Raw genomic sequence first — 24525 nt, 5'->3', positions numbered from 1 at the left:
CTACAGGGTCTCTGTTTGTGTTTGGAGTTAGAGCAAAAGTGATAACAGGTAGAACTTTTGTATGCTCTACGTCAGTGATAGTTTTTTTCATGTACCTTATCTGTCGAAGTGGTACTTCAATCACTTATCCAGCAGCAGTAACTTGTTACAGCTGTATGACGACCCTGCTGTAGATTGGGAGGCTTATGAAAAATGCTCTGCCAGCACTTTGTTGTATTAAGGGTGATGGACAGAGAAACATGTAAGGCTTAGTTTGTATCATGAATTCCTCCTCTCATGTACGAGTCATTGTGTCATTAGCCCCCTTGCAGGAACTGGTCTCACTCTCTTTTGATGAAATGTGTAGTTTGTTGCTTTCTTACTGCCGCAGGCATTCCCATTTAATTGCCACTTGTGTTGAATTTACCAGTGCTGCAAGCTGGACAGGGGAGCTGCAGGGTTTGAGCTGTAAGAGTTGCTGTATTACTAAAACCTTCAAAGAATTGTACGCAGACTCCATAGTTAGAGATCCAATCATCCACCTAAAATCTGATGAAGCAGTTCATCAGAAAGCCCTGTAATATGAGGATCCATCCTTGGAAGAAGTCTTAAGCATTGCTCACTCCTTTGAAGAAGTCTTAAGCATTGTTCAGTCCTTTGAAATCTCCACATCTGGGGCAATGTCGCTGTCATTCATAGTCAACCACATCATCATATAGCAACAAGCTCATAAGGGAAGAGGAGAAACCAGAAAACCTAGCTGCAATGGACACACATATTGACAACAACAACAAGGGCACAGTGCGGCAGTTCCGTCATGCCACTCTTGCTTTGTGCAACATGAGAGAGGTGTATGCCCTAGGCAGTGACGTTGTGCTACAAGTGTCACAAGAAAGGCCACATTGCATCAGTTTGTTGTTCTAGCCTTCTTCAGAACAAGTGGATATTGATATTCACTCTTATTTCATCATTGTCTGTAGGTCTGAATAAGCTCTTTATTTTAGTGTCTGTGCTGAAAAAACTGTTATCGATACAAGTGGACACCAAAGTATCTGTTTCACTCCTCAGCTCTCAAACATGTGCGTGGCTAGGTATCCCGCCATTGAATCCCTTCAAATGTTATCTGGTAAGGTACAGGGGATATGCAAAATAATCTGAACAGTGGTAGTAATGGGATAATTATGTTTGATGGTCAACAATGCAGGTAAGGCATGTGTCATGTTCGACTGTGCATGTTCAGTACAGACTAGGTATCAGTGCAGGTTGTTAATGAGTAGTGCACACTTTGTATTTGCCTTCAGAGGCCAAGGTCAAAGCCCAATGAAAGAAGTAACAGAGTTCCAAAGAGGGCAGATTGTGGGGACCCAATTAGCTGGAGCTTCAGTAACCAAGACAGCCCACTTACTGAATGTTTCAAGATCAAGTGTTTCAACAGTCATGACAGCCTACACAAAACATGGAAGGACATTATCATGTAAACGTAATAGTGGGTGTAAATTGAAACTGAATGAAGAGATTGTCATATGCTAACATGAATCGTGTCAAAACAACACAAAACTACAGTGTCTAAAGTGACTGCAGAGCTCAGTAGCCATCTTCAAGATCCTGTTCCTATCAACACTGTCTGCCAAGAACTCCATAAAATTAATATGGATGAGCTGCTATGCAGAAACCTTTAGTGATTACAACCAACACAAAGAATTGTAAAACATGGGGTCATGAGCGTAAATCTTGGATGGCTGATCAGTGAAAAACTGTCCTATGATCCGACGAGTCATTTTCATTTTTCCAACATGGACGAGCTGCTACGCAGAAGCCTTTAGCAATTACAACCAACACAAAGAATTGTAAAACATGGTGTCAGGAGCATAAATCTTGGATGGCTGATCAGTGAAAAAGCGTCATATGATCCGACTAGTCATTTTCGTTTTTACAACATCAGGCTAGGTTTACATCTGGAGAACACCAAAAGAAAGGAGGTGGAAATGCAGTGGTGTGGGCAGTCATATGGTATTCTGCTGTTCCCATCATTACTCTCAAAGCCCATGTTACAGCCAACAATTATGTGAACATTTTAGGTGATCAGATGCACCCCATGATTCAAATGTTGTTCAGGATGATAATGCACCCATTCACACAGCCAGGACAGTACAATCACAGTATGAGGAGCAAGCAACTGAATTACATCATCTTCCCTGGTCAGCACAGTCCCTGCACTTGAACATTATCAAATCCTTGTGGGCATTATTGGAGCACTGACTCTGGTGCAGAGTTCTGCCTCTCTCGTCACTACAGGAGTTAGAAGAGGTTCTGATTGAAGAGTGACATAACATTCCACTGGAGACTAAACAATCGGTGCCAGTATTCCAAGAAGAATCAGAGCTGTATCACGGGCAAATGGGGATCCAACCCCTTATTAATAAACCATTCCCAAGTAAGTACAGATGTTCACATTATTTGGCCTATCCCCTGAACAATAAATGGCATATCCCTTTTTCTGGTCAATTTACTGTCACTATGGCTTTCAAATTTGTAGCCCATCCTGTTACACATTCGGTTGTTAATGATCCACAGACTGAAAATTTGTTTGGGTTAGACACTTTTGTTGCTTTCGAATTTTCTATTAGTGACACTGTGCATCTTGTATCAGATGAGGTTCTTTATCATATCCTATATACCTTGAGAATAAAATCTCCTACACTGGCTGTTACAATACTTTTATTAAAATCTTCCACATTAGCTGTTAAAATACTTTTATTAAAAAGTACTAGTACCACCCCGTACATGTGGCTCTTAATTCTGACCCATCAGTACAGTTTATGCAGGCACCATGCACACTTTTATGCTGTCTATGGCATGGTAAGACATTCAAGGCTTTATTATACTTATGCTCTAAGCAATCACTTTCCCATGTTACTACTGTTCAAGAAACCTGTGAGTACTCAGCTCTCATTGATGTATGGTTCTTTGTGGTAGTACACATCTATTTTAAAACAATTGTAAATCTGTAATGTTTTAATTTTTGTACAGACCACCTGAAGATGCATCTCTGTTGATGCCAAATTTGTAGTGATTTCTTAATAAAAGTATTTTTACTGCCAGTGTGCAAGATTTTATTCACCTAGTGGAATTCTGGCTACAGTAGTCTAACTTATAAAATAATAGATTCATTGTGTTTTATGAGGGATTAGGGTGTGAGAATGAGATCACAGTGCATACCTGTATCACACTTAAACCTTTAGCTTCACCATGTTTTTCTTGGGCATGCCACAGCTCGTGCATGAGCAAGTTAAGTCCGAATAGGATTGATTGACATCACTAGGCATCATTCAACTGATCTCAACAAGTAAGTGGGCTACACTATGCCATTAGTGTTTGTAAAAAAAAACCAACAGGTCAACTGCAACTTTTTGGAGACTTTAAAGATACCTTAAAACACTTCTGTTATTTACACATACCCTCTGCCTTGTGCTGATGAATTACTTCCAGTATTGGCCAAGGGTCAATTTTTTTCCAAAATTGTCTTTGTTGATGCCTGCCTGCAGGTTCTATTAGGCAATGCAGTGAAACATTTGCTTGTAGTGAACACACCTTTCAGTCTTTATCAGTATCAACATTTAATGTTTGGAGTGGCTAGTGCTCTGGCTATCTTCCAACACTTTGTGGAGCAACTTACAGCAGATTTTCCTATCTGGATCAATTATCATGATCATATTGTACTAGCAGACACTATGATGAAAGAACACTAAAGTAGCCTCCATTCTCTCTTAACTGCTTTGCAAACTGCTGACATTAAGTTCAATCTTACTAATTCACAATTTTTTAACCCTCTGTTGTGTATCTCAGTCATTTACAGGGAGGTTTTTGAACAACATGTCACCACTATTACGGCTTTCCCTTGTCTAGGCAGTTTGCAGGAGCTACAGGTGTTCTTGCTAAAATAGCATACTATCACAGGTTCACTCTATGTGCATCCTCTCTGGCTCACCCTCTGCACCAGCTGCTTCATAAAACTGATCCTTTCAAGTGGTCATCATCCTGTGAGCATATGTTTGTGGCACCTCAAAAACACATTATGAAATTATGTTCTGTACCTTGCCATACAACCTACCAAACAGGTAAAATTTAGCCTAGGCCACAGATGTGTCCCAGTATGGGGTGGGGCCAGTTCTGACCCATAGTAATGCAGATGACTGTGAGCATCCTATTGCTTTTGTGTCCAGAATGGTCAACACAGCACAGCAGCACTACTCGCAAGTGAAAAAATAAGCCATTGTGATCGTTTATGCCTTAAAAGAAATTCATGTAATTTTATACCACACAAATTCTGCTTAGTTATAGATCATAAACCTTTAGTTTCTCTGTTTAATCTTCAGCTGCTTTATCTGACAAAGCGTCACCCCCTTTCACATCGGGGCTTATTTTTGTTGAGATATAATTCCAAGATTCATTTCTATCCTGGCCATTCTGCCGGGGTCATGCCCACACACCCTCCCGATGTGGTCTTTGGTTGCTCTGCCAGTTGACCAGCCCCACAAAGACGATACAGTGTGGTCTCTTGATGCCCATATGGTGCTCGCTCTTGTGGGAGGTGACCCAGGGGCTATATCAGTGCACCTACAGGCAACTCTTATGCCAATGCAGGCACCCCTTACCATGACTCAGGCGCCACCTGTGCTTACACCCATTCTTTTCTTAATTGCTAATGTGTGCTGATTGACCGCTTCAGACAACACGGATGTTTTAACTGTTAGCGCACAGTGGAGTAGCTGGTGTCCGGTCGCTCTTTCCCCCCAGTGAAGGAGGATGATATGGGTAGAAACCTACACATTACTGTCCCTTTGCCACCACTACCATGACACTTGTTGATACGCACACACATTTGAGTAGTGTGTAGCATTCGGCTTCTCTGGCCCACCAATCTTGACCTGGCACCTCTATTGCCTACAGCCAATAGTAGGCAGCTCCTGGTAGTCAAATGCTTCTCATACAGTCATATACCAGCTGCAGACCGCAGACGTGCTCTAAACTGTATTGTACTTTCATTGTCACACTATGACTTTATAAATAGTTAGTCTCTCGTGAGTGGCTCTTTATTGTGTTCAAGGTTAGAACAATAACCCGTTAGTACATTAAATTTATCAATTTCTGTTATGTCAGGCAGCACTTATTAGACTTTACCAGTAATAATTATTTGCATGCAACCACTTTAATAGTACTTGATACAATTCAAGTATTGTAAGTGTTTCAAGAAAAAAATGCTTTCCTCATCAAGTTGTTGACACTCAGTTTGCGGCATTCACCAAACAAAATATAGCTCCATGTCTCACATACAATTGTTTACTTCAGACACCACAACAATGTAGTAGGCCATAAAGCCATGTTCTCTTCTACAAGTGTAGGTACCAAAAATATCCACTTGACAATTCTCCTGGTGTCTGGAGGGTGTTGTAAGTTGTTATGCACAAGGTACCAATGTGTACGCACAACTTCTGTTTATGTTTACAAAGCTGTTATTTGGCCAACCTCCAGCTATATTTCCACATAATTCAAAATACTTATAACTATTTATTTGCATTAATATAAATCCATGAAGTGTTAAAAGTCTCATTCTGGTTTTTTAAAAATATTATTGAATTTTTTCTCGTGAATGGAGGATTCTAACTCTCTCAACAAGTCTAGTTTTTTTTCTGTCTTTTCCATGTGCAGGATTTCCAACTCATCATCTGTAACATTTAACAGGTGACCTGTTTCATGCAGATGATTGGCTGTTGCTGACTTTTCATAATTCCTGATATGCAAGCATCTTTGTATATGACTGAGAAAATTCTTCCTGTCTCTTACAACTCTTAGTTGACTTCTGTGAAGTCTATTAAAGTAGTTGAGTACTGCTATTAGTATTTTCTGTGACCCTGCCAAGACCTTTGATTATCTTAAGTCTATTCGCAAAATAAAACATTATGACAGTAATGTCTCCCTACTCTGTGGATGGTATATGAATGCAGAGGACTGTATTGAAAAACTCCACCACGCCGTCTTGCTTAGTTTAAACACTGTTCATTGCCCTGCTGTTTTCGATAGCTATGTATCATGGCTGATACATATCACTCTTCTTCCTTCTAGCTCCCAAAAAATATTTTATTCTACAAATATGTCTTGTTATTATTATTATTATTATTATTATTACATCCTCATCCAATTAAAATTTATTGTCTCTGCTTGTAAAAAAAGTTGTAACTTTAATATATTTCTTTTTTGTTCACATTATGTCGCTAACATTATAACAATACAGAAACTTCACCAAGTGTGCCTGTCACCACAGTTCGTTATCCTTATGTGATGTCACTGCATGTTCCTAATCACACATTCTCATGCATATCCATAGCAAATTCTAAGTAATTTACAACAAGATTACATAATCCAGCAAATTTTTTTTTTATTTGGATAAATATGTTAAGATTTTAATTCAATTAAAAGTCATAACATTTGTCTTGTATTGGTCAGCGTATTATATTATTTTGTGGACGTTTTTACTTAGAAAATGGACACTAGTGGTAATCAAATAATTTATATAATTAATGTGCCACTATATTGGTATGTAAACTATACTACTCGATCTTTATCTTCTGTTGCAGCTGATAAAACAAATAATTTGATTGGAATTTCTGAAACTTTAATAGCAACATCAGCTGCAGGAATATTTTTTGCCTTGCTATCAGGCCAGCCACTTATAATTGTAGGAACAACTGGACCTCTGCTGTTGTTTGATGAGAGTTTATACAGTGTAAGTTACTGTATCCAAATAGTTTTATGTACCAGAATATTACATACATATTTTTTACATAAAAAATTAACTAGTGATACTTGAAGTTGTGCTTGAATAATTCACACAGCAATCACATCTCACACACATGACTGCCATCTCTGGCAGCTCAGACCAGTTCAGACTGTAAGAGATGGCAGTTGTGTGTGCATGAGGTGTGTTTTCTTGAGTGTTTTCATTTGCTAAATGTGTAACAGTCTTTCTGTTGTGCCTGTCTACAACTCAACATGTCATCTCTATGGTGAGTAGCAATCTATCGTTTTCCTGATATTTTTGATATTACAACCTGGAGTTACAATTTAAAGCCACATTGACTGTTAATTGACTGTGACTGTTTCAAAAACATGAAAAGATTTTTCAGAGACCACTATGAATCACAAAATTTGTTAACTATGTGAATTATTTAATGATGCAACATATTTTGAGGTATAAACCTCATCGCAAGTTACAGTGGCAATAAAAAAACATTTAACAAAAGTACATGTGCTGTGGTCATTCTGTGGAGAGAGAATATTCACTTATTACACTTTTGATTTATTCCTGTATGCATGCATGCATGGGAATAACGTAGTGTGACTCTGATGTGGGTATATAACCACCCACCAACACGTAGGTAAGGGATTAGTGTGGCATTCATGTCTTTGCGATGTGGAAATGTAAACTATGTTGACGTTATTGCCAAATGCGTCCAAACATGACCAATGTGCTATTCTTCTCTTCTTGGCTGCTGAAGGGCAAACACTGGTAGGCATCCAGAATGAAATTTTCACTCTGCAGCTGAGTGTGTGCTGATATGAAACTATCTGGCAGATTAAAACTGTGTGCTGGACCGAGACTCAAACTCAGGACCTTTGTCTTTCGTGGGCAAGTGCTCTACCAACTGAGCTACCCAAGCACGACTCACGCCCCGTCCTCACAGCTTTACTTCTGCCAGTACCTGGTTTCTCACCTTCCAAACTTTACAGAAGCTCTCTTGAGAACCTTGCAGAACTAGCACTCCTAAAAGAAAGGATATTGTGGAGACATTGCTTAGCCACAGACTGGGGGATGTTTCCAGAATGAGATTTTCACTCTGCAGCGGAGTGTGCGCTGATATGAAACTTCCTGGCAGATTAAAACTGTGTGCCGGACCGAGACTCAAACTCGGGACCTTCTTTCAGGAGTGCTAGTTCTGCAAGGTTCACAGGAGAGCTTCTGTAAAGTTTGTAGGGTAGGAGACGAGGTACTAGCAGAAGTAAAGCTGTGAGGACGGGGCGTGAGTCGTGCTTGGGTAACTCAGTTGGTAGAGCACTTGCCCGCAAAAGGCAAAGGTCCCGAGTTCGAGTCTCGGTCCGGCACACAGTTTTGATCTGCTAGGTAGTTTCACTGGTAGGCATCCATTGGAGAATGAAGAATGTCTAGGGGGCAGCATGTGTGTCGACCCCCCCCCCCCTCCCCTCAAAAGGGGTGCTGCTGCTTCCTGGTAATGCACATCCCCATATTGCAAATGTTATAACACAGAAGTTATGCCAACTCAGCTGGGAGACACTGAAGCACCACCCTGTAGTACCATGCACACCCCATGTAATTATCACACCTTCAGTCCCTTAAAGGGGCCTTGAAGGGCCAACAATTCCTGTTAGGTGAGGATGTGCAACAGACAGCTATGGAGTTCATGCAGCAGGACACGGTGTTTTACCAAACAGGTATCTCAACCTGGTGTGTCAGTGAGATGATTGCTTCAATGCTCAAGGTCATTTTGCCTGATTGGCATACTGATTATGGACTGTACGGCCTTTGAATGGAAACTTTTTGATCATCCCTTGGTTATGAAGGCATACAGTCACTTTCATCATTTACAGTTTCCCGCTAGTAACAAGTTCTAATTGACATACAAGTTCTCCTAGTGTCTTCTGTTGATACAGTCATTGTCCTGTTGTACAGTTTCCCATCACTAGTAAGGTCTGCAGGGAGTACAAATCTCACCCATCTTCTTTAGCTTTCTCACCACTTTTTTGTCATTACTCATGCCAAATCTTCTCCTCTCTACCGGATCCTTTCTTCAGCTCCTTTTAGCAGCTTGTCTCTTGACCTTCCCATTGGTATCATGCCTTCTACCACCATCTTTTGTGATTTCTTAGTTAGGTACCCTCCTTTCGTCCATTCTCTTCACATGCCCATAACCTGATCTTATCTTGCATGGGTGTCAAAAAATCTCCCTAACACTTTTATTTCTTATCTTTTCAGTTTTTGTTACATCTGTTAAACTTGTCAAGAACTTCATTTCGTTTGCTTCTATCTTACTTTTTCCTCTTGTTTTCATGATCCAGGTTTCTGCAGCAAACAAGACAGTTGCCACATAATATGTCTTGTATACCACCTCTTACTTTTCTGGGTAACTTCTTTATTCCATATCATTCCTCCCAAATTCCTCTTAAAGCTGTTAACTTGCCTTGCACTTTTACTTATCTATTTATCATTTCTCCTATTTTCCTGTATTATGCTACACAGGCACTTGGAACCTTCCTCATTTCCAGCAGCTCCCCGCCCAGTCTCATGTTTACTACATGTCTGTCCTTTTTCCATGTTGTGTCCACCTGTTCACACTTCTTTCCATTACATTTTAGGCTATACTCTTGCACACCTTAAAAAGTTGATAGTCGATTTTATGTTAGCAAGAGAGGTAATGATGAGAAACATAGCATAGGCCGTATATGAATGTAATACCACCAACAACTTGGTAATGCATATTGGATGTTAGTAATGTATATCAGAGACATGAAGGAGAGAAAAGAAACAGAGGATCAAGAGAGGTGACTAAGAGCCTGGAAAGTAAAAGAAGCATAGTTAGGAGAACAATATGAGAGGAAGATAAGAAACAAATTCCTGCTGGGTGAGCTACAAACTACGGAAGAATTGTGGAGTTCTAAGAGCACATGGTAAAGGAGTGTGTGGAAGAAGTGGTAAAGGATGAGGTACAAGGAAACACCTTCTTTGTGGAATTCTGAAGCTAAAGAAGTATATTTAAGTAAAAGTAAGTCATTTTGAGTATGGATTCAACATAGGACAATAGAGGCAAAGGAGCAACATAAAGTGCGAAAGAAGAAGTCACTAAAAGTGGTAACTGAGGAAAAGAGGAAGTGGGTGGAAAAATGGCCAATAATGGTGGAACAGAATACCAAAGGAAATAAGAAAATATTCCATGGAACAATCAGAAATAAACAAAGAATTTCAGAGAATGTAAGAATAGTTTACAGGAAAGAAGTAGAGGAGGAGTATGACCTCAGAGAACTGTGGAGTGCATATTTTGATGATTTGCTGAGTATTGGAAGAAGGCAGGAATATGAAAGAGAGAAAAGGTGAACCAAAAATGGCAAATGATCTAATATAGTTAGAAGTGGATGGAGACATTAAAAACATGAAAAGAGGAGCGGCATTGGAGCTGGATGAACTAAATGTTGAAATCGCCAGAGCAGCAGAAGAGGCAAGGATGTATTGATTGTATGGTAATGAGGACTCTGCATGGCTGGGAAACAGGAAGCTCAAAGAATTTTTTAAAAACTTTAGGGTCATTACTCTTATGTGACACTGAGTGAAAACTTTTGAAAATATTCTGGAGAATGGTGGAAAAGCAGCTGAGAGAAGAATAGCATGGTTTCAGGCCAGTCAGATGCACAGTAGATTTCATACTTGCAGCAAAACAGCTTTCTGGAACATCACCATGAGTATGGGAGAGATGTACTGGAATCAGAGAAAGCATATGGCACTGAGAGTGAGAGGAGAGAATACAGGGTGGCTACAAGTGGTAAGTGAAATAGGAGAGAAGATGATAGCAATGTTGTTCGTTGATGATTTGAGAGTGGTAGGAGACACCAAGAGGGAAGTACCAGAGCAGTCATATGTTTGGGAAGAACTTCAGGAAACCATACTGTAAACATCATAATTAAATTCTCAAAGAGAGAGACAGGCTGGCCAGTACTCATCTTTGGGAGATGCACTTCCCATTACAATTGAGTTAAATTTGGCTGTCATAATTTGCAGAACTGTTAAGTCTGTCTTCGTGGAGAGAAAAGAAGAATTTGTTTGGAAAGAGGGGAGAGTGTGGAAAGTCATTTAGATCCTTGTTTAAGAAGGATTTTGTAGGAGTATCCTCTTGCCTGCTGTCTGGCTGAGTGACATCCGATGCATCTGCTTCATTTGCTTATCCTTTGCGATATTTACTCCTCTTCTCTTCTCTGCCCAAACTACTCGAAGCATTTACTCTTTTCTTCTATGAAGAGGGAGACTATTATGCTGTAAGCCAGGAGTGCTGTTATTTATTTTTATGTTTTTTGTATGAACTGTACCACGAGTTGCACCTGCTGAAGGCAAGTCCTATGCAAGTGGTTTGTCTCTTTGTGAAATTAATAATTTTCTACATACTATTTTCCTTTTTATACAGTAAATATTAATATATGGAAATAAGTTGAAGTTTACAATAGTGTTCTGAAAGATGCAATATTCTAAAAAAATTTACCACTAAAAGTACAATTTCTTCCACTGTGCAAGTTATCATGATGTAACTGTCATCTGTGCATTGAAATGTAATAATCTTTCATCTTTTCCACAAAAATGGTATTTATTATCAAAATTGTTTTCTTCACATACAAATAATTCATTTGTGAATAATACATTATTAATTTTTCAACAGTTCTGTGAGACAAATGGCCTTGAATTCCTCACAGTGAGGGTATATATTGGATTCTGGCTAACAGTCATTGCATTGGTCGTTGTTGCCTTTGAAGGAAGTGTTATGGTAAAGCTCTTCACAAGATTCACTGAGGAAATATTTGCAGCTCTAATATCAGCACTGTATATAGTTGAAAGTGTAATGAAACTGATTAAGGTTAGTATGCAGTCACAGTACAATATATTGGTAACTCATTATTCAGCAAACTAAGATATTGGTAACTCATTATTCAGAAAACTAGATGGGAGGACAGAGAATGATGTTCCAAAAACCACTGTTAGGATATTCTTTTTCAAATGATTTCAAGATTTTAAATCTCATTCGCTAATTTTCATATATAATTTTTTTGTGTAACTGGTAGTTAGACAGAGTAGTTACACTGTGCAGCATCAGTTTGCTTTTTCATTTTATGTTAACAGGTATGTGGAAATTTGAAATATGCTGTATCTATCCCAGCAACCATTAAAATTATATTCTATGATTTAAGGTTGTAATCTCTATAAACTGCATGGAAAGACATGAGAGCTTGATAACCCACTTAAAAGCTATAACTAAGTAAAATTTCTGCGTTATCCAAAGGCATTCCTTTCACATTTTTGGCAGAAAGTAATGGGTTCCTCTTTCTACCAAAATCAAAACACATAAGCTGTCTTTTATTTATTGCGGTATGTTTCCATGGATCTATTTCTGTGTAGTAACACATAGATGTTGAAAAAGTCCTTATCATCAAAAGAAAATCTTGAATAAAAATTATTTTTGCAGGATTTTGAATAATAAAACAAATGAAAATAATAACAAACTGTTCAGCCGATAGAGAAAAAAATAAAGAATAAATTAAGCAATTAATTCATCTTAGACAAACCATCTCAAGAATTAAAAAATGTAATTCATTATTATGTTTGTATCATTAAGGACCACAAACAAAGATTTAGAATAAAAATTAGAAAATAATAGTAATAGAAAAGCACTATCATTAAGTTCTAATTATACTCACAAACAGAGGTTAAGATACAATTTCCAGATATTATCTAAACAGTTCTTTATTAAGGAAAAAACAGCCAATTCTTAACTTGCAGAACACAAATTAATGTAATTAAAGCAGCAAGATACATTACAGATGGTATACATAGAATTACGGGGAAAATAATGTTACATATCTCTGCTAAAGAATGCATCTAGAGAATAGAAACTTTTTTTGAAGCAAGAACTCCTTTACCTTACTTTTAAATAATATATTGTTACATCATAGACATTTAATATTACTTGGCAGTGCATTGATGCTTTTTGTGCTTGTGTAATTTACACCTTTTTGCACCATAGACAAATTTATCAAGTCACAGTGTATGTAACATTTCCCTCTTGTGTTACGGTGATGGTATGACTTGTTCATTTCATACTGAGAAGTACTGGAAGCATCAATCTCATGATTGAAAGAGATATTGTGGGGAAGTGGTTTGTATCCCTATTTGCTTAAAAACATTATGACATGATGTTCTTGGAAACACTCCACACAAAATTTGGATGACCGTTTTCTGAGGTGCAAAAACTCTTTTCTACAGTGGTGAATTGGCCCAAAGATTATTCCATGACACATAAGTGAATGAAAGTAGTCAAAGTTGGTAGATTTTGAGTCATTGATGTCCCCAGTTTTGGCAATTATCTGGATAGCAAATGTTGCTGAGCTTAGCCTTTTCATGGTTTAGTGCATGTGGTGTTTCCACTTAAGCTTGTTGTCTATATGGATGCCTAAGAATTTTGAACAGTGTACCCTCTGTATATGCTCGCTCTCATGTGCAAAGTTTATTTCCTGTGGGCTTTTGTGATCAGAATGGAAATAAATGTAATTGTAGTTTTTCTGAGGTTTTTTGACTGAGAATTTGCTGTGAACCAATTCAGAACATCTGCGAGTATTTGATTGGCATTTAGGTTGGTGGATGTTTTAACTGTCTGTCACAATACTTTGTCATTTCAAATACTGTAACGTTGCTTGCTTTGTTTGGGAACAGAAGTGGGTCATTAATATACAGTAAAACTCTCCATTTTACACTTTTCAGTAGACTGACCCAAAAAAGTGTAAAGTGCAGGAAAGTGTAAGATAAAGGAGGGTACAGGAAACACAGTGAGTGAAAATGAATAAATTCCTCTTATTGTCAGTCTCTTTATATTGTTCAAATTATGAAATTAAAACAATGTAAATGATGGAAACACATATTTTTGTGGGTGTGAGCACTCAGCCACTGCCTTCGTGATAATCACAAAGGCAGTGTCTGAGTACTGGCACACACAAACACACACATATCAATCATGCCTGGTAGTGTAGACAAAACATGAAAGCAAAAGTCTTCCATGAAACCACATCAAAAAGATATTCATGTTCCAATGTCAGACTTCTTTTGATAATCATTATAAAATTGTAGTAAATGAAAGTTGTAACACAATTGTGATTTAAACAACAAAACTGGCAATCTTTACAGGCAGAGAACAATAGCCACGAAGTCTACATCTTGTTGCTTACTAGGAGGTCACTCAGTTCTGGGACGTACTGGGTGATACAGAGGATGGAAACTGTCTTCATATTACTTAGCATCTTGAGGAGGAATGCTCATGTCTGCCATTAGGTTGTACCAGCCAAATACTATACACCTAAACTCCATTCACCGAAACAAGAGACGTACTGTAAACACGGCAAGGCGTGTGACTACAGCGCTCCCGTCGAGGGGTGTAAAAGGCAGGGGCGTCAGAAATTAAAAAATGAAAGTCATGTTTTTATAATTTGGCACCTGAACATGCTAAAGTGATCTGAGAACTACCTTCCGACACCTTTTTTTACATTGCATTAAAATTTATTGTCACTGAAAAAGAGAAATATTTAAGCTTTCAGGAAAAGTTGTTTTTTTTTTTTTTTTGCGTTACTCTATATTTATTGTGCCATATCTCCTAAACTGTGTGTCGCACAGCAGAATAATTTTATAATTGCCTTCAGTACTATATGTTGATGACGTCTGCAAATTTTCTGCCCGATAGAGTCAGTAATAGTGAAGTAATAAATTAAAATCTCACGTCTGATGCAGAACTTTTACCAAATCATCATCCGAAATACAGTAAGTGACGAACTTTTCCCCTTTAAATTTTTTTGTCGGGGTGTAAGCAAGAAAAGTTTCAGAAAGGTTTGAATTTAATTTTGTAGTTTATTCGAATGCAATGGATGCAACCGTTTGTTCTTTATTAGCGATGCATTGTGCGGTTCACAGGCACGGCGCTCAGTCAGTGTGGCCGTCTCAGTTGCAGGTGTGAGCTCGTTAGTGGGTGTTATACAGCGGCGATTTCAGGATATCTTAAGTTCATCTGTAAAGATGCTTGAAAGGCTAGTTGTTGATTATTAGAGTAAATATATGTGTTTGTAGTCACGCTGAGCATTCACTGGTTATGTGCGCATCCAATGTCATCGCATGGTTTCTTATTTTATATATTCAGTTATTTCATTAGCATCACATACGGCTGTCCTCATTACGTCATCCACGGATTCAGGGAGCGAGGTCAACGTGTCAGTTCTGAGTCCACCAAAGAAGTGAGCAAAGAAGAAATCATTAAGTTCTTCTGAGAAGCACATGGTGCTTAATGTGTATAAAACGGAACTGTTACATCAGAGCAGTCGATGAGTGACATTGTTTCGAAAACAACTGCACCTACAGGTGCTGGACATTCTTCAGTGTATCGTGTGATAAGTGAGTACAAGTACGCACACTCTTTGAAGTCTCCCAAGAAAGGAAAATTACGACAGAAACTTTCTGAAAGTGTTGATGACTTCGACAGAAATGCGATACGAAGGAAAGTACACGATTTTTTTTATTTTTATTTATTTATTTATTTTTTTTTTTTTTTGTAACGAATTGCCAACAATTGACAAAGTGCTTAAAGACGTGAATGAAGATGCAGATCTGGGCAATTTTCGGAGAACTGCATTTTATAAGTTATTGAGAGAAATGAATTTCAGATATGTCCGGCGTGGGCGCGATAGCATGCTAATAGACAGGGATGACATCATTTTATGGAGGCGGCATTATCTTTGAACCATTAAACGGTTGAGAGATGAAGGCAGACCCATTTACTATTTGGACGAGACGTGGGTGAATGCAGGACATACCCGAAGCTATGTCTGGGTAGATGACACTATAAATTCCTCAAAACAAGCGTTTCTGTCCGGATTATCCACCGGAAGCAAGGGCCCATCAGGTAAAGGGAAACATATGATTATCACACACATTGGCAGCAAAGCAGGGTTCCTTGAAGGATGTTTGTGGACTTTTGAATCCAAGAAAAGTGGATATTATCATGAGGAGATGTGCGCCGAAGCCTTCGAGAAGTGGTTTCAAGATGCTCTTCCTCGGCTTCAGGAAAATGCATTTAATATTCTTGATAACACGCCGTACCATTCTAGGAGAAAAGAAAAAGTTCCCAATGTGAATTCCAATAAGCACGAAATATCAGAGTGGCTAAAATCTAAAAACAGCGATTTCGAAGATGGTATGTTGAAGAAAAAACTTTTAGATATAGTTAAAAATCACAGAACAGCGCACAACGAATACGCAATAGATGAAATTGCGAAGAATGCAGGGAAAACTGTTCTCAGAATTCCTCCATACCACTGTGAATTAAACGCCATCGAGTTAGTGTGGCTCAGAATCAAAGGCTATGTTGCAGCGAAAAACAAAACATACAAAATGCCGGAATTTAAAGTACTACTAGAAGAAGCAGTAAGAACAGTGACTGCAGAGGAATGGAACAAGTGCGTCCTCCATGTTGCAGAAAAAGTTGAAACTCAAATGTGGAAATTAGACTGCATTATAGAGGAGAGAGAGGAGCAGTTTGTTATAAACCTCAATGAAAACAGTTCAAGTTAGAAAGAGTGAACCTTGTTTCATCCTTTATCATTATTATTACTGGTATTGTTATTAAAATTAACAATTAATTGTGTTTGAATGGAGCGTTTTGTTAGCAACCTGAATGAAAATAAATCTGCCTCAACAGAATGAACTCAGTTTAACATTATTTTAACATTACTGTTAAATTTATTTCGTACATTGTTGCCCAGGTTTCTCACGGTCCTCTGTGACAGCTCGGCAGCCAGCCGAATGCCACCAGCTGCAAAGCGTGCGCCAAGGATTTTCCACACCCCTACGTATCACGTGAACACCGAATGCTTTCTCTGCAAATGAGCATAGTCGCTCACGTGACACTGTTTATGTTTCGTCCCAGCTCTCGGTGAATAGACTATAGTATGGAATAGTGTATTTCACACAGCAGTAACAATGATTCATGAAAGCCATTTTCAAGAGCAGTGTTTATTCATATAAATGACTATGAAATTAAATTAAAGCTGTTGTAATACACCATAGTGAGTGGGAGGAAGGTTGCTATTAGAGTCACTCTCATCAGATCTGTGCTTATCATTGAGGCAGTGACTCAATATACCTTCCCACCCTTCCATACATTGCAAACCTTTAATACAGGTGGCCATGACCAAACACGCTGACAATGAAAATCTTGCTTCCCATGCTAATGCTACATTATGCGATTAGTAACTTTGCATATAGAGTGCGTTTTCTGTTTTGTTCCAAGGCTGGTTTTGAGCAGGAATATGATGCACTTCTTGCAGAGCTCTGTATGAAATTCATTGTCATGATAATGTCAAAGAAAACTTAATATGTGGGAAATTTGTAACATGGGAAAGTAGTGTATTTAGAGAATAGGACTTCCGTTGGGACTGACGAAAATGATCATAAAAAGTGGGAAAATATAAAATACAGGAATGTAAATATAGGGTTTTACTGTACATGAGAAATAGCAGGAAACCCAGGACAAAACCTTGTGGAACTCTTTATGTTCTGTTCCCCAGTGGAACTCTACCTCTTCTATCTGCATATTGTTACCATCTAACACTATTTTCTGTTTTCTGTCCCATAGATAGGATTTGAGCTAGTTGCCCATTTGTCCTCAGATTCCATAGTGGCATCCTTTTTCTATAAGTATTCTGTGATCGACACAGTCAAAGGCCCCAGACAGGTCACAAAATATGCCAACAGGCAATGTCTTCTAGTCAGGGCATTCCAGAATGTTATTGGTAAATGAAAATACAGCTTTGGTTGTGGAGATACCTTCTCTGAATCCAAAATGGTTTGTTTTTTTTTTGCTGATTACTGGAAAGTTTTTAGATGATTGACTATCCTGGTATAAATTAATTTTTTAAGGGTTTTAGAAATTGCTGTCAGAAGAAAGATAGGACGATAGTTTGTAATGTCCGAGGCATTGTCCTTTTTTTTAGAGGGGTTTCACAAGCATCTTTATCCTGTCAGAGAAGATACCTTGTATGAGGGAGACATTGGATAGGTGAACTGGGACTTTACTGAATGTATTACTGTAGTATTTAGCTGTTTGCTGGAAATATTGTTGCCACCAGCAGAATTTTCACTTCTTAAAGAAATTACAGTTTTCTTACTTCCTGTATGGTTATAGAGGCTATACCTATCTGCTCTAAATAATTAGGGAAATGGTCTTAAAGTATTTTTATGGCCTTTTGTAAGGAGCTATTATGTTCTGTTTTCTCAACAATATTTAAAAAGAGCCCATAAATTTTTTTTGCCACACTCTCTTGATTACGAGCTACTCTACCTTCAGAGAACAGTGTTTTGAGTCCTACTGGGACAATTTTCACCTGTGTCACTCCTTACCCCTACCCCCTACAGTTTTGATTTCTTTACTATATTTATTAATTTTGGAACCTATTTACAAATTTTTTGACTTCTGAATAACCTTACTTATTATTTTAGAATATTTCTTATAGTGATTTAACTACATCTACATAGGTAACTCTGCAAGCCACCATATGGTGTGTGGTGGAGGGCCGCAAGCCACTATATGGTGTGTGGTGGAGGGGACCCTGTACCACCAATTGTCATTTCCTGTCCTGTTCCACTCGCAAACAGAGTGAGGGAAAATGACTGTCTATATGCCTGTGTAAGAGCCTGAATTCTCATATTATCTTCAGGGTCCTTATGCACATTGTATGTTGGTGGCAGTAGAATTGTTCGGTAGTCAGCTTCAAATGCTGGTTCTCTAAAGTTTCTGAATAGCGTTTCTCAAAAAGTGCATTGTCTTCCCTCCATTAATTCCCATTTGAGTTCCCAAAGCATCTCCATAGCACTTACGTGTTGTTTGAACCTACCGGTAACAAGTCTAACAGCCCACCTCTGAGTTGTTTTGATGTCTTCCTTCAATCTGACCTGTTATGGATCCCAAACACTTAAGCAGTACTCAAGAATAGGTCACACCAGCAACCTATATGTGGTTTCCTTTACAGGTAAACCACTTTCCTAAAACTTCCTGGCAGATTAAAACTGTGTGCCCGACCGAGACTCGAACTCGGGACCTTTGCCTTTCGCGGGCAAGTGCTCTACCAACTGAGCTACCGAAGCACGACTCACGCCCGGCCCTCACAGCTTTACCTCTGCCAGTATCTCGTCTCCTACCTTCCAAACTTTACAGAAGCTCTCCTGCGAACCTTGCAGAACTAGCACTCCTGAAAGAAAGGATATTGCGGAGACATGGCTTAGCCACAGCCTGGGGGATGTTTCCAGAATGAGATTTTCACTCTGCAGCGGAGTGTGCGCTGATATGAAACTTCCTGGCAGATTAAAACTGTGTGCCCGACCGAGACTCGAACTCGGGACCTTTGCCTTTCGCGGGCAAGTGCTCTACCAACTGAGCTACCGAAGCACGACTCACGCCCGGCCCTCACAGCTTTACCTCTGCCAGTATCTCGTCTCCTACCTTCCAAACTTTACAGAAGCTCTCCTGCGAACCTTGCAGAACTAGCACTCCTGAAAGAAAGGATATTGCGGAGACATGGCTTAGCCACAGCCTGGGGGATGTTTCCAGAATGAGATTTTCACTCTGCAGCGGAGTGTGCGCTGATATGAAACTTCCTGGCAGATTAAAACTGTGTGCCCGACCGAGACTCGAACTCGGGACCTTTGCCTTTCGCGGGCAAGTGCTCTACCAACTGAGCTACCGAAGCACGACTCACGCCCGGCCCTCACAGCTTTACCTCTGCCAGTATCTCGTCTCCTACCTTCCAAACTTTACAGAAGCTCTCCTGCGAACCTTGCAGAACTAGCACTCCTGAAAGAAAGGATATTGCGGAGACATGGCTTAGCCACAGCCTGGGGGATGTTTCCAGAATGAGATTTTCACTCTGCAGCGGAGTGTGCGCTGATATGAAACTTCCTGGCAGATTAAAACTGTGTGCCCGACCGAGACTCGAACTCGGGACCTTTGCCTTTCGCGGGCAAGTGCTCTACCAACTGAGCTACCGAAGCACGACTCACGCCCGGCCCTCACAGCTTTACCTCTGCCAGTATCTCGTCTCCTACCTTCCAAACTTTACAGAAGCTCTCCTGCGAACCTTGCAGAACTAGCACTCCTGAAAGAAAGGATATTGCGGAGACATGGCTTAGCCACAGCCTGGGGGATGTTTCCAGAATGAGATTTTCACTCTGCAGCGGAGTGTGCGCTGATATGAAACTTCCTGGCAGATTAAAACTGTGTGCCCGACCGAGACTCGAACTCGGGACCTTTGCCTTTCGCGGGCAAGTGCTCTACCAACTGAGCTACCGAAGCACGACTCACGCCCGGCCCTCACAGCTTTACCTCTGCCAGTATCTCGTCTCCTACCTTCCAAACTTTACAGAAGCTCTCCTGCGAACCTTGCAGAACTAGCACTCCTGAAAGAAAGGATATTGCGGAGACATGGCTTAGCCACAGCCTGGGGGATGTTTCCAGAATGAGATTTTCACTCTGCAGCGGAGTGTGCGCTGATATGAAACTTCCTGGCAGATTAAAACTGTGTGCCCGACCGAGACTCGAACTCGGGACCTTTGCCTTTCGCGGGCAAGTGCTCTACCAGCTGAGCTACCGAAGCACGACTCACGCCCGGCCCTCACAGCTTTACCTCTGCCAGTATCTCGTCTCCTACCTTCCAAACTTTACAGAAGCTCTCCTGCGAACCTTGCAGAACTAGCACTCCTGAAAGAAAGGATATTGCGGAGACATGGCTTAGCCACAGCCTGGGGGATGTTTCCAGAATGAGATTTTCACTCTGCAGCGGAGTGTGCGCTGATATGAAACTTCCTGGCAGATTAAAACTGTGTGCCCGACCGAGACTTGAACTCGGGACCTTTGCCTTTCGCGGGCAAGTGCCCGCATTCTGGAAACATCCCCCAGGCTGTGGCTAAGCCATGTCTCCGCAATATCCTTTCTTTCAGGAGTGCTAGTTCTGCAAGGTTCGCAGGAGAGCTTCTGTAAAGTTTGGAAGGTAGGAGACGAGATACTGGCAGAGGTAAAGCTGTGAGGGCCGGGCGTGAGTCGTGCTTCGGTAGCTCAGTTGGTAGAGCACTTGCCCGCGAAAGGCAAAGGTCCCGAGTTCGAGTCTCGGTCGGGCACACAGTTTTAATCTGCCAGGAAGTTTCATATCAGCGCACACTCCGCTGCAGAGTGAAAATCTCATTCTGGAAACATCCCCCAGGCTGTGGCTAAGCCATGTCTCCGCAATATCCTTTCTTTCAGGAGTGCTAGTTCTGCAAGGTTCGCAGGAGAGCTTCTGTAAAGTTTGGAAGGTAGGAGACGAGATACTGGCAGAGGTAAAGCTGTGAGGGCCGGGCGTGAGTCGTGCTTCGGTACCTCAGTTGGTAGAGCACTTGCCCGCGAAAGGCAAAGGTCCCGAGTTCGAGTCTCGGTCGGGCACACAGTTTTAATCTGCCAGGAAGTTTCATATCAGCGCACACTCCGCTGCAGAGTGAAAATCTCATTCTGGAAACATCCCCCAGGCTGTGGCTAAGCCATGTCTCCGCAATATCCTTTCTTTCAGGAGTGCTAGTTCTGCAAGGTTCGCAGGAGAGCTTCTGTAAAGTTTGGAAGGTAGGAGACGAGATACTGGCAGAGGTAAAGCTGTGAGGGCCGGGCGTGAGTCGTGCTTCGGTAGCTCAGTTGGTAGAGCACTTGCCCGCGAAAGGCAAAGGTCCCGAGTTCGAGTCTCGGTCGGGCACACAGTTTTAATCTGCCAGGAAGTTTCATATCAGCGCACACTCCGCTGCAGAGTGAAAATCTCATTCTGGAAACATCCCCCAGGCTGTGGCTAAGCCATGTCTCCGCAATATCCTTTCTTTCAGGAGTGCTAGTTCTGCAAGGTTCGCAGGAGAGCTTCTGTAAAGTTTGGAAGGTAGGAGACGAGATACTGGCAGAGGTAAAGCTGTGAGGGCCGGGCGTGAGTCGTGCTTCGGTAGCTCAGTTGGTAGAGCACTTGCCCGCGAAAGGCAAAGGTCCCGAGTTCGAGTCTCGGTCGGGCACACAGTTTTAATCTGCCAGGAAGTTTCATATCAGCGCACACTCCGCTGCAGAGTGAAAATCTCATTCTGGAAACATCCCCCAGGCTGTGGCTAAGCCATGTCTCCGCAATATCCTTTCTTTCAGGAGTGCTAGTTCTGCAAGGTTCGCAGGAGAGCTTCTGTAAAGTTTGGAAGGTAGGAGACGAGATACTGGCAGAGGTAAAGCTGTGAGGGCCGGGCGTGAGTCGTGCTTCGGTAGCTCAGTTGGTAGAGCACTTGCCCGCGAAAGGCAAAGGTCCCGAGTTCGAGTCTCGGTCGGGCACACAGTTTTAATCTGCCAGGAAGTTTCATATCAGCGCACACTCCGCTGCAGAGTGAAAATCTCATTCTGGAAACATCCCCCAGGCTGTGGCTAAGCCATGTCTCCGCAATATCCTTTCTTTCAGGAGTGCTAGTTCTGCAAGGTTCGCAGGAGAGCTTCTGTAAAGTTTGGAAGGTAGGAGACGAGATACTGGCAGAGGTAAAGCTGTGAGGGCCGGGCGTGAGTCGTGCTTCGGTAGCTCAGTTGGTAGAGCACTTGCCCGCGAAAGGCAAAGGTCCCGAGTTCGAGTCTCGGTCGGGCACACAGTTTTAATCTGCCAGGAAGTTTCATATCAGCGCACACTCCGCTGCAGAGTGAAAATCTCATTCTGGAAACATCCCCCAGGCTGTGGCTAAGCCATGTCTCCGCAATATCCTTTCTTTCAGGAGTGCTAGTTCTGCAAGGTTCGCAGGAGAGCTTCTGTAAAGTTTGGAAGGTAGGAGACGAGATACTGGCAGAGGTAAAGCTGTGAGGGCCGGGCGTGAGTCGTGCTTCGGTAGCTCAGTTGGTAGAGCACTTGCCCGCGAAAGGCAAAGGTCCCGAGTTCGAGTCTCGGTCGGGCACACAGTTTTAATCTGCCAGGAAGTTTCATATCAGCGCACACTCCGCTGCAGAGTGAAAATCTCATTCTGGCACTTTCCTAAAGTTCTCCCAATGAAGCAAAGTCAACCATTTGCCTTCCCTTCAACAGTTTTCACGTGCTCATTCCATCTCGTATCGCTTTGCAGCATTACACCCAGATATTTAAACCACTTGACTGTATCAAGTTGAACATAATGCACCCGAGCTTTACAGGTTTGATCTTGTTACTCATCCGCGTCAACTTACATTTTCCCACGTTTAGGGCTAACTGCCATTCATCACACCAACTGAGGTTGTCTGGATTTTTTGAGGCGACATACAGCTTTTGTTTCCTTTTGCATGAAATCTTAATAGCAGTGGTTATCCAGGGCTTTCTGGTGAGTATTTTGGTTTCGTTCTTACATATCCTTTTTGGGAAGATGCTTTCAAATATCAGTGTCACTTCATTACTGAAAAGATTGTGCTTGAACTTAGCATTATTTAAACTATAAACAGATCTCCTTTCTATGCCTTGGAGATATGATTTAAATGTCTGGATAGTTTCATCATGAATTATCCTAGCTAATTTCCTTTCGGGGCCACTTTCATTCTCATTCGTACTTAACTGTTAATAGTGAGTATTTGCCCATCAGAGAGATCATTCAGAACTTGTATCACCAATTTTGGTCTGGTCTATGAATTAGTGTGCTTGTACGTGAGGTTATTCTAGTAATTAATGTAACTATAGAAACAATGTTAAATGTGGACATCAGATTTTTTAGGTTCCATCTGTTGCTACTGATACAAGAGAATTAATTTAAGACATTTCTATGGCACACTTCCAAATGTTGTTCCAAACAATAATTCGGAAAATCACATGCTCTGCATTTCACATTGTTTTTTACTCAAATGCCAGCACCACCTTTTTCTTTATATTTGCTACAGATTGATCTAGCTAAGTAGTAATTATTTATCACAAGTTTTTCAATACCAGAATTAATATAGTGTTCACTAAAGGACTGAACATAAGCATACTCTATACCTTGTAGCTCATAGACTTTGCTTATGAGTTCTTATATCTTGCTGCAGAGGCCTCTAATGTTTTGTTAATAAATTGCCAGTTTTTGTTTTGCAGTTACACAATCTTCTGTAAAAAATACGTTTCAGTTGAAGATCTGAACAAAGTACTTTTCACTACCCATTTCTTCAAGTTCGTCTGTTTCCACACACTGAAAGTCTGGCAAGATGCAGTTTTATCTTGTTATTCCACCACCCAATTGCCCAGTGTATTCTGTCTACACTCATTCCTACAATTTTCTTCTGTTGTGGTACTCTCTTTGTTCAACTCTGAGTGTCCCGAGGTCACAATGTTCATTGCATATGCGATGAAGTCACAAATTATAGTTGGTAGATGATTTTACCACGCTAGTTGAGGTGAAGGCCTTAATCGTGTAAAGTTCTCTACCAGATCTATATTCTTTGATCCTATGAATATCCTCCAAACTGTTGCAGATTTGAGAAATATTGGTTACTGTTGATAGTCCTTGGTCAATGTGATATGAGCTAAGATGCTTATCTTATTGATAACTCTTTTTATTTCATGTGCATCACCTCTAGGGTTACCATATTTCATTTTCAAGTGATGATTTTGGCAGATGTGGATATACGGTTTGTGTAATTTTTGCATCCTTTTCCTCCTGACATACAATTTGAT

General features: G+C 40.6%; 1 protein-coding gene across 2 annotated transcripts in view; it reads left to right on the top strand.

The window, feature by feature from the left end:
* Window positions 1-24525, top strand: part of LOC126259317 (band 3 anion transport protein) — a 782039-nt gene that overhangs the window by 682458 nt on the left and 75056 nt on the right. For both annotated transcript variants that reach the window (XM_049955995.1, XM_049955996.1), the window contains exons 17-18: window positions 6615-6763; window positions 11472-11666. In XM_049955995.1, coding sequence (XP_049811952.1) covers window positions 6615-6763; window positions 11472-11666 — 344 coding nt within the window. The remainder of the gene's footprint in view (window positions 1-6614; window positions 6764-11471; window positions 11667-24525) is intronic.

Source organism: Schistocerca nitens, chromosome 5 (assembly GCF_023898315.1).
Source record: "Schistocerca nitens isolate TAMUIC-IGC-003100 chromosome 5, iqSchNite1.1, whole genome shotgun sequence".
NCBI lineage: Eukaryota > Metazoa > Arthropoda > Insecta > Orthoptera > Acrididae > Schistocerca > Schistocerca nitens.
Note: the sequence above shows the minus strand (reverse complement) of the source record. Positions and strands in the feature narration are given on the sequence as shown.